Here is a 17820-nt window from a genome sequence, read left to right as displayed (position 1 = left end):
GATGAGACGGCAATATGGTTTGAGCCGCTGCACCTGGGCCCAGGCATGGTCGTTTGTGATAACGGCCGGAACCTGGTAGCAGCTCTGGAGCTTGCCGGACTCCAACATGTTCCATGCCTGGCCCACGTCTTCAACCTAGTGGTGCAACGTTTCCTAAAGAGCTACCCTAATGTTCCAGAGCTACTGGTGAAAGTGCGGCGCATGTGCGCCCACTTTCGCAAGTCGACAGTAGCCGCTGCTAGCTTAAAATCTCTCCAGCAACGCCTGCATGTGCCACAACACCGGCTTTTGTGCGACGTCCCCACACGCTGGAACTCAACGTTTCAGATGTTGAATAGAGTGGTTGAGCAGCAGAGACCTTTGATGGAATACCAGCTACAAAACCCTAGGGTGCCACAAAGTCAGCTGCCTCAGTTTCACATCCATGAGTGGCCATGGATGAGAGACCTTTGTGACATCCTACGGGTCTTTGAGGAGTCCACAAGGAGGGTGAGCTCTGAGGATGCGATGGTGAGCCTTACAATCCCGCTCTTGTGTGTTCTGAGAGAATCCCTGATTGACATCAGGGATAACTCAGATCACACAGAGGAGTTAGGGATAGCATCCGATCCGTCACAGCTGGAGAGTAGGTCCACACATCTGTCCGCTTCACTGCGTTTAATGGAGGAGGAGGAGGAGGAGGAGGAAGAAGAGTTGTCCGATGATGTGATGGTGATACAGGAGGCTTCCGGGCAACTTCGAATCGTCCCATTGTTGCAGCGCGGATGGGTAGACATGGAGGATGAGGAGGAAATGGAGATTGAACTTTCCGGTGGGGCCAGAGGAGTCATGCCAACTAACACTGTGGCAGACATGGCTGAGTTCATGTTGGGGTGCTTTACAACCGACAAGCGTATTGTCAAAATCATGGAGGACAACCAGTACTGGATCTTTGCTATCCTTGACCCCCGGTATAAAAACAACATCTCGTCTTTTATTCCGGTAGAGGGGAGGGCCAATCGCATCAATGCTTGCCACAGGCAATTGGTGCAGAATATGATGGAGATGTTTCCAGCATGTGACGTTGGCGGCAGGGAGGGCAGTTCCTCCAGTAGGCAACCAAGTTCTCACCGGTCCACACAAACGAGGGGCACACTGTCTAAGGTCTGGGACACCTTGATGGCACCCCCTCGCCAAAGTGCCGCCACGGAGGGTCCTAGTGTCACCAGGCGTGAGAAGTATAGGCGCATGTTGCGGGAATACCTTTCCGACCACAGCCCTGTCCTCTCCGACCCCTCTGCGCCCTACACGTATTGGGTGTCGAAGTTGGACCTGTGGCTTGAACTTGCCCTATATGCCTTGGAGGTGCTGTCCTGTCCTGCCGCCAGCGTCCTATCTGAGAGGGTGTTCAGTGCAGCCGGTGGCATCATCACTGACAAGCGCACCCGTCTGTCAGCTGAGAGTGCCGACCGGCTCACTTTGATAAAAATGAACCACCACTGGATAGAGCCTTCATTTTTGTGCCCACCTGTGTAAAGCACCCCAACATGAAACTCCATGTCTGTACTCAACCTCTCCAATTCCTCCGCATCCTCATACTCATCCACCATAAGCGTTGCACAATTCTGCTAATACTAGGCTCCCTCCAACATGATTTCCCCCAACTCTGCTGGTTAGAGGCTCCCTCCACCCTGATTTCCACCAACTCTGCTGGTTAGAGGCTCCCTCCACCCTGCTTTCCCACAACTCTGCTGGTTAGAGGCTCCTTCCACCATGAATTTGCCAAAACTGGGCTGTTTAGAGGCTCCCTCCACCATGAATTGGTCCAAACTGGGCTGGTTAGAGGCTCCCTCCACCATTAATTGGTCCAAACTGGGCTGGTTAGAGGCTCCCTCCACCATGAATTTGCCCAAACTGGGCTGTTTAGAGGCTCCCTCCACCATGAATTTGCCCAAACTGGGCTGTTTAGAGGCTCCCTCCACCATGAATTGGTCCAAACTGGGTTTTTTAGAGGCTCCCTCCACCATGAATTGGTCCAAACTGGGCTGGTTAGAGGCTCCCTCCACCATGAATTGATCCAAACTGGGGTGGTTAGAGGCTCCCTCCACCATTAATTGGTCCAAACTGGGCTGGTTAGAGGCTCCCTCCACCATTAATTGGTCCAAACTGGGCTGGTTAGAGGCTCCCTCCACCATTAATTGGTCCAAACTGGGCTGGTTAGAGGCTCCCTCCACCATGAATTTGCCCAAACTGGGCTGTTTAGAGGCTCCCTCCACCATGAATTTGCCCAAACTGGGCTGGTTAGAGGCTCCCTCCACCATGAATTGGTCCAAACTGGGGTTTTTAGAGGCTCCCTCCACCATGAATTGGTCCAAACTTGGCTGTTTAGAGGCTCCCTCCACCATTAATTGGTCCAAACTGGGCTGGTTAGAGGCTCCCTCCACCATGAATTGGTCCAAACTGGGTTTTTTAGAGGCTCCCTCCACCATGAATTTGCCCAAACTGGGCTGTTTAGAGGCTCCCTCCACCATGAATTTGCCCAAACTGGGCTGGTTAGAGGCTCCCTCCACCATGAATTGGTCCAAACTGGGGTTTTTAGAGGCTCCCTCCACCATGAATTGGTCCAAACTTGGCTGTTTAGAGGCTCCCTCCACCATGAATTGGTCCAAACTGGGGTGGTTAGAGGCTCCCTCCACCATTAATTGGTCCAAACTGGGCTGGTTAGAGGCTCCCTCCACCATTAATTGGTCCAAACTGGGCTGGTTAGAGGCTCCCTCCACCATGAATTGGTCCAAACTGGGTTTTTTAGAGGCTCCCTCCACCATGAATTTGCCCAAACTGGGCTGTTTAGAGGCTCCCTCCACCATGAATTGGTCCAAACTGGGCTGGTTAGAGGCTCCCTCCACCATGAATTGGTCCAAACTGGGGTTTTTAGAGGCTCCCTCCACCATGAATTGGTCCAAACTTGGCTGTTTAGAGGCTCCCTCCACCATTAATTGGTCCAAACTGGGCTGGTTAGAGGCTCCCTCCACCATGAATTGGTCCAAACTGGGTTTTTTAGAGGCTCCCTCCACCATGAATTTGCCCAAACTGGGCTGTTTAGAGGCTCCCTCCACCATGAATTTGCCCAAACTGGGCTGGTTAGAGGCTCCCTCCACCATGAATTGGTCCAAACTGGGGTTTTTAGAGGCTCCCTCCACCATGAATTGGTCCAAACTTGGCTGTTTAGAGGCTCCCTCCACCATGAATTGGTCCAAACTGGGGTGGTTAGAGGCTCCCTCCACCATTAATTGGTCCAAACTGGGCTGGTTAGAGGCTCCCTCCACCATTAATTGGTCCAAACTGGGCTGGTTAGAGGCTCCCTCCACCATGAATTGGTCCAAACTGGGTTTTTTAGAGGCTCCCTCCACCATGAATTTGCCCAAACTGGGCTGTTTAGAGGCTCCCTCCACCATGAATTGGTCCAAACTGGGCTGGTTAGAGGCTCCCTCCACCATGAATTTCCCAAAACTTGGCTGTTTAGAGGCTCCCTCCACCATTAATTGGTCCAAACTGGGCTGGTTAGAGGCTCCCTCCACCATGAATTGGTCCAAACTGGGGTTTTTAGAGGCTCCCTCCACCATGAATTGGTCCAAACTTGGCTGTTTAGAGGCTCCCTCCACCATGAATTGGTCCAAACTGGGGTGGTTAGAGGCTCCCTCCACCATTAATTGGTCCAAACTGGGCTGGTTAGAGGCTCCCTCCACCATTAATTGGTCCAAACTGGGCTGGTTAGAGGCTCCCTCCACCATGAATTTGCCCAAACTGGGCTGTTTAGAGGCTCCCTCCACCATGAATTTGCCCAAACTGGGCTGGTTAGAGGCTCCCTCCACCATGAATTGGTCCAAACGGGTTTTTAGAGGCTCCCTTCACCATGAATTGGTCCAAACTTGGCTGTTTAGAGGCTCCCTCCACCATGAATTGGTCCAAACTGGGGTGGTTAGAGGCTCCCTCCACCATTAATTGGTCCAAACTGGGCTGGTTAGAGGCTCCCTCCACCATGAATTGGTCCAAACTGGGGTTTTTAGAGGCTCCCTCCACCATGAATTGGTCCAAACTTGGCTGTTTAGAGGCTCCCTCCACCATTAATTGGTCCAAACTGGGCTGGTTAGAGGCTCCCTCCACCATGAATTGGTCCAAACTGGGTTTTTTAGAGGCTCCCTCCACCATGAATTTGCCCAAACTGGGCTGTTTAGAGGCTCCCTCCACCATGAATTGGTCCAAACTGGGTTTTTTAGAGGCTCCCTCCACCATGAATTGGTTCAAACTGGGCTGGTTAGAGGCTCCCTCCACCATGAATTGGTCCAAACTGGGGTGGTTAGAGGCTCCCTCCACCATTAATTGGTCCAAACTGGGCTGGTTAGAGGCTCCCTCCACCATGAATTGGTCCAAACTGGGCTGGTTAGAGGCTCCCTCCACCATTAATTGGTCCAAACTGGGCTGGTTAGAGGCTCCCTCCACCATGAATTTGCCCAAACTGGGCTGTTTAGAGGCTCCCTCCACCATGAATTTGCCCAAACTGGGCTGGTTAGAGGCTCCCTCCACCATGAATTTGCCCAAACTGGGCTGGTTAGAGGCTCCCTCCACCATGAATTGGTCCAAACTGGGGTTTTTAGAGGCTCCCTCCACCATGAATTTGCCCAAACTGGGCTGGTTAGAGGCTCCCTCCACCATGAATTTGCCCAAACTGGGCTGGTTAGAGGCTCCCTCCACCATGAATTGGTCCAAACTGGGCTGTTTAGAGGCTCCCTCCACCATTAATTGGTCCAAACTGGGCTGGTTAGAGGCTCCCTCCACCATGAATTGGTCCAAACTGGGTTTTTTAGAGGCTCCCTCCACCATGAATTTGCCCAAACTGGGCTGTTTAGAGGCTCCCTCCACCATGAATTGGTCCAAACTGGGTTTTTTAGAGGCTCCCTCCACCATGAATTGGTTCAAACTGGGCTGGTTAGAGGCTCCCTCCACCATGAATTGGTCCAAACTGGGGTGGTTAGAGGCTCCCTCCACCATTAATTGGTCCAAACTGGGCTGGTTAGAGGCTCCCTCCACCATGAATTGGTCCAAACTGGGCTGGTTAGAGGCTCCCTCCACCATTAATTGGTCCAAACTGGGCTGGTTAGAGGCTCCCTCCACCATGAATTTGCCCAAACTGGGCTGTTTAGAGGCTCCCTCCACCATGAATTTGCCCAAACTGGGCTGGTTAGAGGCTCCCTCCACCATGAATTTGCCCAAACTGGGCTGGTTAGAGGCTCCCTCCACCATGAATTGGTCCAAACTGGGGTTTTTAGAGGCTCCCTCCACCATGAATTTGCCCAAACTGGGCTGGTTAGAGGCTCCCTCCACCATGAATTTGCCCAAACTGGGCTGGTTAGAGGCTCCCTCCACCATGAATTGGTCCAAACTGGGCTGTTTAGAGGCTCCCTCCACCATTAATTGGTCCAAACTGGGCTGGTTAGAGGCTCCCTCCACCATGAATTGGTCCAAACTGGGTTTTTTAGAGGCTCCCTCCACCATGAATTTGCCCAAACTGGGCTGTTTAGAGGCTCCCTCCACCATGAATTGGTCCAAACTGGGGTGGTTAGAGGCTCCCTCCACCATTAATTGGTCCAAACTGGGCTGGTTAGAGGCTCCCTCCACCATTAATTGGTCCAAACTGGGCTGGTTAGAGGCTCCCTCCACCATGAATTTGCCCAAACTGGGCTGGTTAGAGGCTCCCTCCACCATGAATTGGTCCAAACTGGGTTTTTTAGAGGCTCCCTCCACCATGAATTTGCCCAAACTGGGCTGGTTAGAGGCTCCCTCCACCATGAATTGGTCCAAACTGGGGTTTTTAGAGGCTCCCTCCACCATGAATTTGCCCAAACTCTGCTGGTTAGAGGCTCAATCCACCCTGATTTTCAAAACAAATGTTGGTGCCAACCTCAACTTACTACAAGGGCCAAATTCACTGCTGGTGACAAGCTCTCCTCACTGCAAGTGCCAAATACACATGTTTCAAGGTGTTTTCCTACTGTCAGAGAGGTGGTATTGAGTGTGTAAAGTGTGTAGTTGTTAGGCTGTGATGTTGGGGTAATAGAGGGTCTTTGGTGTGTTAGATGCCCCCAGACATGCTTCCCCTGCTGTCCCAGTGTCATTCCAGAGGTGTTGGCATCATTTCCTGGGGTGTCATAGTGGACTTGGTGACCCTCCAGACACGGATTTGGGTTTCCCCCTTAACGAGTATCTGTTCCCCATAGACTATAATGGGGTTCGAAACCCGTTCGAACACACGAACATTGAGCGGCTGTTCGAATCGAATTTCGAACCTCGAACATTTTAGTGTTCGCTCATCTCTAATCTTTAGCCATTTTGACTGTTCGTAGAAGTTATCTGAGATGATGGGGCCAATGGAACAATGGTGGGTCCTATCATGGAACAATGGTGGGTCCTATCATGGAACAATGGAGGGTCCTATCATGGGGCCGAATGTTAGTGACTACAAGATGTGACCGTGTTCTCTTCTCACCTCGGGGGTCATCCTGCTGATGGTTGGGATGTCATATCCAGAATTGATAAAGTTGGGAGCGTATAACTGGAGCTGAAACTTGCACAACCACTGGAAGACGGCTTCTGCGCTCTATGGCGGTAAGAAAGATTTTATTAGGGGAGGAACGTGTCTTCGAAAATTCTGTTAACAAAACATGTGAACCGTTTGACGTAAGACACTATAAGAGGGACTGTTAGCCTCCATTTGGCTGTATAACCGCTATACCTGACTATCCTTTCCACTTTCTTGACAATGGACAACATATGCCAAGGAATGTCTATGGGACTGCCATGGGAGATTTGTGCCTGGCAATGCCGCCATTGTGTGTGCCTGACAGAAGGCATAGACCTGATGTGCACAGGGCACTGACTATTGCTCATACTTATCTCCTCTGCAGTAGTCGCTGATGGTCAGGCAGTAAGGTTTTGCTCGTGGGCAGTGATGTACGGCTCTACGAGTCTGCGGTGTAATATATTATATTCTACCATGTTAACGCCGCTCATGTCTGACACTCGGCTCCAGTCTATGAATGTTGTGGGATTAGAAGCAATCCGCCTTCTAGATCAATCTCTTGTCATCATGTCTGCTACTGCAGATTTGCCGCATTTATCTTGATCGGTGGAGTGTGGCGCTCTGTTGGGTCTGACGTGTGAACGCTCCTTTATGTACCGGCTTAGCGGAGTGGAATGGGGCGATACCCTGTGGTGCTGTTTGCTGCTGTTCATTGTTAGATTATTTTAATAGAGGGGTACGGGGGGGGAGGAGGGGGCATTGTTTTATGGACTCATTGTAATTCCGGCTGCTGTGAGCTCTGCTGCCCTAGGTCTGGTCAGGATGGAGGAAAGCGTGAGACGGCAAGTCAAGAAGTAGACGGCGAAAGAGAGAGACTTAATTACATACAACGTGCCAAGGGGTGCGCTCATATGGTGCAGGCCGCCTGCTGTTATCTGTGTGTATATACAAATAGGGGGCCAGGGGTGTCATGGACAGCAGAGGATCAGTACAGGATAAGTAATGTAATGTCAGCAGAATAGTGAGCGCAGCTCTGGAGTATAATACAGGATAAGTAATGTAATGTATGTACACAGTGACTGTACCAGCAGAATAGTGAGCGCAGCTCTGGAGTATAATACAGGATAAGTAATGTAATGTATGTACACAGTGACTGTACCAGCAGAATAGTGAGCGCAGCTCTGGAGTATAATACAGGATAAGTAATGTAATGTATGTACACAGTGACTGTACCAGCAGAATAGTGAGCGCAGCTCTGGAGTATAATACAGGATAAGTAATATAATGTATGTACACAGTGACTGTACCAGCAGAATAGTGAGCGCAGCTCTGGAGTATAATACAGGATAAGTAATGTAATGTATGTACACAGTGACTGCACCAGCAGAATAGTGAGCGCAGCTCTGGAGTATAATACAGGATAAGTAATGTAATGTATGTACACAGTGACTGCACCAGCAGAATAGTGAGCGCAGCTCTGGAGTATAATACAGGATAAGTAATGTAATGTATGTACACAGTGACTGCACCAGCAGAATAGTGAGCGCAGCTCTGGAGTATAATACAGGATAAGTAATGTAATGTATGTACACAGTGACTGCACCAGCAGAATAGTGAGCACAGCTCTGGAGTATAATACAGGATGAGTAATGTAATGTATGTACACAGTGACTGCACCAGCAGAATAGTGAGCGCAGCTCTGGAGTATAATACAGGATAAATAATGTAATGTATGTACACAGTGACTGTACCAGCAGAATAGTGAGCACAGCTCTGGAGTATAATACAGGATGAGTAATGTAATGTATGTACACAGTGACTGCACCAGCAGAATAGTGAGCGCAGCTCTGGAGTATAATACAGGATAAATAATGTAATGTATGTACACAGTGACTGTACCAGCAGAATAGTGAGCACAGCTCTGGAGTATAATACAGGATGAGTAATGTAATGTATGTACACAGTGACTGCACCAGCAGAATAGTGAGCGCAGCTCTGGAGTATAATACAGGATGTAACTGCATTGACCTGTACATGTAAGTAGATCCTAAAATCCATAGGTATCAATGACCCTATGGGGCATCCCTTGACATCATGGACTTTGTGATTGCCTTAGAATATGCAAAACATTTACATTGGATAACAATTTGGCCCATGCAGATAAATCCGTCTTGGGATGTTCCTTTGAGCACCACTTTTGAGTAAAGCCAGTCCACTAGATATGACCCCTATAAAGTGACTTAGACCTCATAGCTGTAGCCAGGCTTCCTGACCCGGGCAAGGTTAAGTTAAGTTAGCCGGCCAAGGCAAAGTGTGTAGCTGGCCCCCCCTTTGGCACCTTGCCCCCCAGTAGCCCACTGCTTTCTGTGCTCTGCAGGCCTGTAACTTTCTTCTTGCTACATAAAGTAAACCCATGGAGCTGGGATCTGCCACCTGACATAACAGACGACAGAATAAGTACAGACGTGTCTGGGGAACAGGGGAGCAGACGGCTTCTCTTACATATGGCCATTAGTCACGGCTCGGAGATCAATGCATATATTGATTGAGATAAGAATAACCTCGTCCAAGGTGAAACCTCTTACAGCGATATTCCCATGGCTGAACCCGACATGTATCTGCAGTACAACTCTACACAGATAGGGGGCAAGCAAGTGCCTGGGCGAGGCTATAACTAACCGTATCAGGAAAAGTTGTCACTATCCGTATCCTATATATAGCAATGGTAGCTTGCAAGCCAATTTCAGGGTATTGGCAGGTATGGCATCTGGACTACAGCTATCTAAAGTCTATAGCCAGCTTCAGCTAACCCACATTAACCCCGACATTGCCGCCTACCTTTCCTTCTGTCATGGCTTCCATCTTCTTTGGGTGGTCTCCATACGACTGCTCAATGTAGGGGCTGCTTGCCACACTCTGGGGTCTTGCGGATCCTTCGAAATAAATTAGAATGGGTTTCAGATTTTCAGACACGTAATATAATCGTGTTACCCGCCGCCTGTAATCCCTGCTGAGGACAGCGAAGAATTGTCAGATAATTAACAAAGAAAGCCTTTATGAGATAGAAGATTATAGAAGAATTCATAATGCAAACCATCTAGTCTACAGAGGAGGGATACGGAGAGCACACGCAGCGGCGAGGAGCCGCCATTCACAGGTCACAAGGCAGGGACAGAATAATAACCAGGACTAATAGTACAAAGCAATGCAGGGTAATAGATGAGCGGACACATGCAGCTACAGGACGGACATGTCACATGGGAGCACAGGACACCGCAGGATACAATAATGAGAGATGTTAGTAAAACAATATATTATACACAGTCTGTCCGAGTAGCCTCAGAGCACAGTTAATAAAGGGTTAAAGCAATACGGTCACTTAGTCTAATGCCAATATTAGTTGTATCAGAGTACCCTTAAAGTGATCCTCCACCTTTTATGCCATTTGTTGGCAGTGGTAAATTTCAAAATTCTGACTCTGCAGTCACCACTAGGGGGAGCTGAAGAGCTCATGGTATACTGTTATACATAGAAATCTATAATCACACAGTATGCCTTAAAGGGAGTGTCACCAGAACCAGCATATCACCCCAGCTCTTCAGATAGATAGGTTAAGATCACCTGAATCACACGCTGCTTTCCGCTTATGAATGGATGCCTCCATTGGTTTTGTCAAGGAGCAACAAGGGAGTTGTCATTGCTCCAAATAGCTCAGTGATATCTTGGCAATGGAGGCAGCGATTCACAATCTATCTGCAGTGCTGGGGCACACGCCCTTTTATCTCCTGAGCTCCATCTAGTGGTGACTGCAGGCAGACAGAATTTTATCACTGGCCTCTGTGTCTAGGCAGGAGATTTGGAGCTCTGTATCAGAAAAACTGAGCCCTGACTGCTATAAAGATATACAAAGAAATTCATGAGCCCCAATTTTAGGACCTATGTAAAGTAAAAGGGCGGAAGATCACTTTACATCCAATAACCCTCAGTAAATATAAGACCTTAAATTGGTTAAAATTGACTCCTCTCCATAGTTATGCAGTGAGATGGGAATACGCGATGTGTCACTGCAGATCTGGACTGATTTATAGACTCAGGAGTCTGGGAAAGCTGAGTAAACTCTGTAACTGCAGCCATATTAGGCATCACCCAGCTTTTCGAGAAACGGATAGAAGCAGCAAATTGAGAGTTAAAAGTCTCATATTTAGTGGTGATGCTTTTCATGGTTAGGTTTGTTATTAGACCTCAGTGGAAGATGAACCGATGCACGGACAGAGGAATACTGAGCACGACCATACGCTATGATCTATACGCGGTTTACAGGAGCCCCGGTAGCGGTATCCTATCATTTATGAATATTGCATATCATCTATATACCTGGTATCACTAGGTCCTGATGATAATATAATATATATATGAGAAAAGTTGTCTGGGATTGGAAAAACAAGGCTGCTCCCTCCCAGAAACAGTGCCTCTCCTGGTTGTGTCCGGTATTGCAGCTCAGCTCCATGGACGTGAAAGAGGCTGAGCTGTAATACCACCCATAACCTGTGGACAGGTGTGGCAGACCTCGTCCTTTCCCTCCCGCGTAGGCCCGCTCAGCATTGCTGTACCGTGCGTCAGGTTTATTTTCTAGGAAATCCTACTTCTCAGACTGGATTTTTTTTGTATCTCCACGCACCTGTGTGGCCCTCACAGGCGTCTCCAGGCTCCTGCCCCAATGCCTTCTGGGAAAGAACAGTGGCGAGCAGCTGAAATGGAACGGACGTGAGGACAAAACCAAAAGAAAAGGATGTAAAGAGGAGAAAAGTGAGATGGAGAAATGTGAAACCTGATGTCCTAACGCCCACTAGTCTCCGGGCTCTTCTGCACATACGTAGACTTCTTTGTAAAGTGGGGCAAAATTATAGAATCTAAACCAGAGCCCCCTCCATAAAGAGCCCCACCTGCTGGTGGAACTACCGGTGTCCGGCTATAGTAGCAATATACACCGCAAAGCTCAAAACCTTCTACCCAAAGAGTCTGAGTGCATCAATATGAGATCGGGGAGGGGTCCGACTGCCAGCACCCCCAGGTCAGGAGGGGAGTTAGTCTTTGGTTTGCTGTGCACATATTGGCACAACTCTCAATGCCTCATATATGGGGAGCGGTCTGTAACAATAAGAGAGAATGGATCTATTCAGACATAGACCTGTTCTATCACTGACCATTTTGATGGCAAGAAAACTGACCATGTGAATATACCCATAGACTTACAGCCGTGCGATGGCTTTCATATGAACAGGGGCAACAATGGACCGATGTGATGTGCCCGTTTTTCACACATATTTGGTCCATGAAGTACATGAGGCCTAACGCTACTCCACAGCTGATGCCACCCGCAGCCCCTTCTAATGCCACCCACAGTCCCACTCCATATACCTTGACCCCCTCTGCTGTAGCAGGTATAGCATGGGCGCTGCCAGCACTCTGGCCGCTCCCAGAACTCCGACCACTGGTGGCACTTCCTGTGCTGCCCATGCTGCTGCGATCACCACCTGGCATGGGAGCAAGAACATATATATTAAACAAAACGGGGGTTATGGGGGTCTCCTTACATCTCTGTATTACACCCCTGAGCTCTTATACATTATATTGGTTCTATACGTGATGGCCCAAGTTCCTGGGCTGGAGGCGGCACCATTCACTAAATCGGCATCTGACAAGCCATCAGTACCCTCAGCATATTCCAGCATGGTTGGCAGGTCTTCTGGCACACCCCAGGAGTGTCATGTCACTGGCACGGCGTGTAAAACTGGCGGGTACTGAAGCAAAAATAAACTGTGATCTGATGGAAGACACACAGCGGAAGAGGCGAGGATGAATAATTCATGAGACAGACGGATTGAGGATGGGGGTCGGCGGTTGCTATCTGTGAAAAGGCCCCTTGATGCTTAACAATAGCAACAGCCCTTTAATCCATTTCACAGGTCCCGGATCATGGCATGCGCGGCGCGGCACAGCGGTCAGCGGTGAAGTGGTTAACACAGTCACTTGAAGGGAAGGCATAACTTGGCAGGAGAGTCGGAGGGATCCAGATACTATATCAGACTTAATCCGGATTTATATTAGTAGGATTATGAGCAGGATTACGAGCATGATTAGAAAAACATGGCTGCTTTCTTCCTAGGACAGCGCCACCACTGAGCCAGGTTCTATTTGGAATTACATCTCAGGCCCTTTTTCCTCAAGCTGAGCTGCAATACCACATGCAACCTAAAGACAAGTGTGGCACTAATTCGGGAGGCAAGATACCATGTTTTTCTAATCCTGTACACCTCTTTTAACATGATTGGCAATGGCTAGTCCAGCGGTTGTCCTGTAGGAAAATACTCATCCCTTTAATAAGGGGATACAAATGTTTTACTATTTTAATACTGCCTAGCTGTAGTCTACATGTTATTTGGTAACATCACAAGTAATCCTGCATATATAATTACTCCATTGCTACAGATGTAGCAGAGCTAGACTTGTCAATTAAAGGGGTTGTCCAGTTTTGTTCATTAGCTCCTCCTACTCTTTGCTGATTGTAATATAACATGGCTGCCAACCGACATCAATGGGCGACTAGGTCATGTCATAATCTCTATCTTGGTTTATAGAGACTGGAGACGTCCTATATGGAATCCATTTGACTTGATACGAGAACAACCCCTTTAATTCCTTACTTATAGATGTCAGAATAGATATTAGCTGTCACTCCGTGAAATCTGGGCAGTGTAGCCCCTTGTGTCATCTGAGATCCTCCTAAATCATGTCACGGCATTGGTTGCAAGAGAAGTGACCCAACGTCTAGAAGCAAGTACAAAGAGATTTGGATGAATAGGAATCCCCTTATAGAACAAGATGCATGGAGCGGACATCGAGTCCTTAAAGGGCCTGACTATGGGCTTTACAGATATGGCTACCTGGTATATCCTAGCAATAGGTCATCACTAGATCAGAATACCCCTTTAATTCCAATTGAAACTGATAAATCCATAGGATTAGCTACTAATAGAGTAGAAGATATTGTAAAACAGCATCTAGAGAAAGCATTACTAAGGTACCTGCAAACGGTTTTCTCAGCACCCAAATTTCCTCTGCAGGGGCCACAGAGGTGGGGCCTGGAGACATATGAGACGGACTGGATTCTGATCCCCGGGAACCTTTATAAACAGGAGAAAACTGGTATAAATATAAGAGTAAAATGATAGCATACGTGTGCAGAGAATGGGTTCACTGGAGCCTTACAACTGTGTGCGTCAACGGATCTGGCAGCAAGAATTGTCAGGGCCATATTAGTCATAACCTGTCTGTCATTTTCTTCCCTTACAGAGCTCTAAATTCTGTGCAGAGGCATAGTATTATATGATAACATTGTATCTGCCTGCAGCCACCACTAGGGGGAGAAAACTGCATACTGTGTTATTATTGAGTTCAATGCAATAGGTGTATGCATGCAAGCTCCCTCTAGTGGTGGCTACAGGTAGCAGGAAGACACAATTTTATATATATATATATATATATATATATATATATATATATATATATATATAAATAAATATATATATATATATTAGATATATTTCTGGGACAAGTACATAACAATTCTTTAGCATTGGAAACGTCATTCACTGTGTCTTTTGCTCTCCTGGCACCGGCCTCCTCATTACATCCCACTAAACCCATTATCTAAACTCTTTGCAGTCACATTTGCTTTTAGGATATTATGTCCCAGACCACATCATCGATCTGCTCCATTTCTGATAAGACCTAAATACCGTACTCGTTGTTCAGACGCAACAGGGATATTTCTAAAAGTGAAAGAGACCCAGAGGTATTTGGTAACCTACAAGAAGTGACATAGGCAGAGGGGCCTGTGCAGGAATAGTGTAGGTGCCTGTTCACATTAGAGCAGGGACAGGAACCCTTCGGCTCTCCAGCTGCTGTGAAACTACAACTCCCAGCATGCTCCATTCACTTCCATGGGAGTTCCATAAACAGCAGAGCAAGTATGCATGCTGGGAGTTGTAGTTTTGCAACAGCTGGAGAGTCGTACATTCCCTACCCCTGCATTAGAGCAAGGTTGTCTCTAATGCAGGGATAGGGAAACTCACCACTTTCACTTGGTTTGCCGATCATTTAATGTGTATGGGACTCTGCCGACTATAAACTGGATAAAATTGACATAATCAGAAAAGAAATAAAAAATGCTAAAAGAAAAATAAGCAACATATAACCAGAAACGATACAAAGATGGCGGCATGGACTACCTGGACCACAGTGCAGTTCCCCTGCAGGACTGCAGGACCTTTGGTAACCAAACGTACTGAAAAGAATTGGATGAGAATGTGGAGGTGGCATCAGGCAATGGAAGGAGTGGTGCAGGTCACCATTAGAGACCGGGGCCCTTCGGATGGGGGGCTGTGGCCTGGGGTTCTCGAGGTGACATGAGCCCCAAGAACCTAAAAAGGTGAAAATGGTAACAAAGCAACAAAAAAGATGGCGATAACAAAAAAAGTATACAAAGGAAATGAACAAAAACGTCAACATGAGAAGAAATTAATAAATAAAACTAAACAAAAAGCGCGCGATACAGATACAGTCATCAATGAGTTAAATTCATTAAAAATAATGAAAAAAATGGAAAAAAAATCAAAATGAACAACTTAAAGGAGGCAGATGAAAATATTGGGCTGTCAAGGCGTCTACCCGGGTCATACCGTAACCCATTATGATTGTAATGGAGTCCTGTTGTCAGGCTGGGTTCACACAAGCATTGTTTTAAGTGGGGGTTTTTTGGAATTTTTAAGACTTTTTGTCTGACGTTTTCCTAAAAAGAAGTTTAAAGAAAAAAATGGCAAAGGAGGAGGGAAGTTGTCGCTTTACAACCTATAGGGCTATAGGTTATATATAGGGCTGTAGGTTATATATAGGGCTGTAGGTTATATATAGGGCTGTAGGTTATATATAGGGCTATAGGTTATATATATTGGGTTATAGGTTATATATAGGGCTGTAGGTTATATATAGGGCTATAGGTTATACATAGGGCTATAGGTTGTATATAGGGCTATAGGTTATATATATGGGGTTATAGGTTATATATAGGGCTGTAGGTTATATATAGGGCTATAGGTTATATATAGGGCTATAGGTTATATATAGGGCTGTAGGTTATATATATGGGTTATAGGTTATATATAGGGCTATAGGTTATATATAGGGCTATAGGTTATATATATGGGGTTATAGGTTATATATAGGGCTGTAGGTTATATATAGGGCTATAGGTTATACATAGGGCTATAGGTTGTATATAGGGCTATAGGTTATATATATGGGGTTATAGGTTATATATAGAGCTGTAGGTTATATATAGGGCTATAGGTTATATATAGGGCTATAGGTTATATATAGGGCTATAGGTTATATATAGGGCTATAGGTTATATATATGGGGTTATAGGTTATATATAGGGCTGTAGGTTATATATAGGGCTATAGGTTATATATAGGGCTATAGGCTATACATAGGGCTATAGGTTGTATATAGGGCTATAGGTTATATATAGGGCTATAGGCTATACATAGGGCTATAGGTTGTATATAGGGCTATAGGTTATATATATGGGGTTATAGGTTATATATAGGGCTGTAGGTTATATATAGGGCTATAGGTTATATATAGGGCTATAGGTTATATATAGGGCTGTAGGTTATATATATGGGGTTATAGGTTATATATAGGGCTGTAGGTTATATATAGGGCTATACGTTGTATATAGGGCTATAGGTTGTATATAGGGCTATAGGTTATATATAGGGCTGTAGGTTATATATAGGGCTATAGGTTATATATATGGGGTTATAGGTTATATATAGGGCTGTAGGTTATATATAGGGCTGTAGGTTATATATAGGGCTATAGGTTATATATAGGGCTGTAGGTTATATATAGGGCTATAGGTTATATATATGGGGTTATAGGTTATATATAGGGCTGTAGGTTATATATAGGGCTATACGTTGTATATAGGGCTATAGGTTGTATATAGGGCTATAGGTTGTATATAGGGCTATAGGTTGTATATAGGGCTATAGGTTGTATATAGGGCTATAGGTTGTATATAGGGCTATAGGTTATATATAGGGCTGTAGGTTATATATAGGGCTATAGGTTGTATATAGGGCTGTAGGTTGTATATAGGGCTATAGGTTGTATATAGGGCTATAGGTTGTATATAGGGCTATAGGTTATATATAGGGCTATAGGTTATATATAGGGCTGTAGGTTATATATAGGGCTATAGGTTGTATATAGGGCTATAGGTTGTATATAGGGCTATAGGTTGTATATAGGGCTATAGGTTGTATATAGGGCTATAGGTTGTATATAGGGCTATAGGTTGTATATAGGGCTATAGGTTGTATATAGGGCTATAGGTTGTATATAGGGCTATAGGTTGTATATAGGGCTATAGGTTGTATATAGGGCTATAGGTTGCCCACAGCTTGAGGCCTATATATTACTGGGGCCTCAGAACTACTACTATGGAGACGTGGAGCAGTTGCCCATAGAAACCAATCAGGTTGCTGCTTTCATTTTCATTGAAGGCTCTGAGAAATGAGAGGAGGAATGTGATTGGTTGCCATGGGTAACACTACCTTAGCACCAGTTTTCATCCTCTTAGGGATAGTCAAGGCCTTGTCTGAATAAAGGCGTATTAAACAAGCTGCCATCTTCAAGCATCTCTCACGCCGTCCGGATGGCGATAACGTGCGCAGTGCTTCACCCCAGCTTAATGTTTAGTATAAATGAACTTTGGATGTTTTGGCGTGAAATAATGAGGCCACGGATCGCTATTAATAGGGACGGCGATGTCATTAAACTGTTTACTAATCCATTGGTGCTAATGAGAGTGTATTGTCGCCAGTAATGAAGGGCGCTCCTAAATATTGATAATGGAGCCGAATCCCTGTAATGAATACGTTCCAAGGCGTCTGAGGGAATTAACCTAAGAAACCGAGAACGGCGACGTGCGGACAGATTAGTACAGAAAGAAAGGCTTTGCCTGTTCGCTTGCTGATGGCCTCCACCAGATTGGCCGGGAAGTAGCCCACTCGATCATTGCCCGTCCTGTTGTCGTGGATGCAACCTTTCCACCGACCGTCAGGATGCTGCTCCAAAACCTGCCCATAGGGGGAGAGAGAGAGTCACTGTTAGAACAGGCGGGTGCTGTAGCC

General features: G+C 46.5%; 1 protein-coding gene across 3 annotated transcripts in view; it reads right to left on the bottom strand.

The window, feature by feature from the left end:
• Positions 1 to 17820, bottom strand: part of CASKIN1 (CASK interacting protein 1) — a 142479-nt gene that overhangs the window by 11765 nt on the left and 112894 nt on the right. For 2 of the 3 annotated variants that reach the window (XM_075284894.1, XM_075284895.1), the window contains exons 10-16: positions 17649 to 17766; positions 14848 to 15039; positions 13642 to 13740; positions 11975 to 12090; positions 11235 to 11304; positions 9395 to 9489; positions 6524 to 6634 (exon numbers count right to left, since the gene is read on the bottom strand). In XM_075284894.1, coding sequence (XP_075140995.1) covers positions 6524 to 6634; positions 9395 to 9489; positions 11235 to 11304; positions 11975 to 12090; positions 13642 to 13740; positions 14848 to 15039; positions 17649 to 17766 — 801 coding nt within the window. The remainder of the gene's footprint in view (positions 1 to 6523; positions 6635 to 9394; positions 9490 to 11234; positions 11305 to 11974; positions 12091 to 13641; positions 13741 to 14847; positions 15040 to 17648; positions 17767 to 17820) is intronic. The other variant, XM_075284896.1, reaches the window with a different exon arrangement.

The sequence above is a fragment of the Leptodactylus fuscus genome, chromosome 8 (assembly GCF_031893055.1).
Source record: "Leptodactylus fuscus isolate aLepFus1 chromosome 8, aLepFus1.hap2, whole genome shotgun sequence".
Classification (NCBI taxonomy): domain Eukaryota; kingdom Metazoa; phylum Chordata; class Amphibia; order Anura; family Leptodactylidae; genus Leptodactylus; species Leptodactylus fuscus.
The sequence above is the reverse complement of the archived record's forward strand: the minus strand, read 5'-3'. Positions and strand labels throughout refer to the sequence as shown.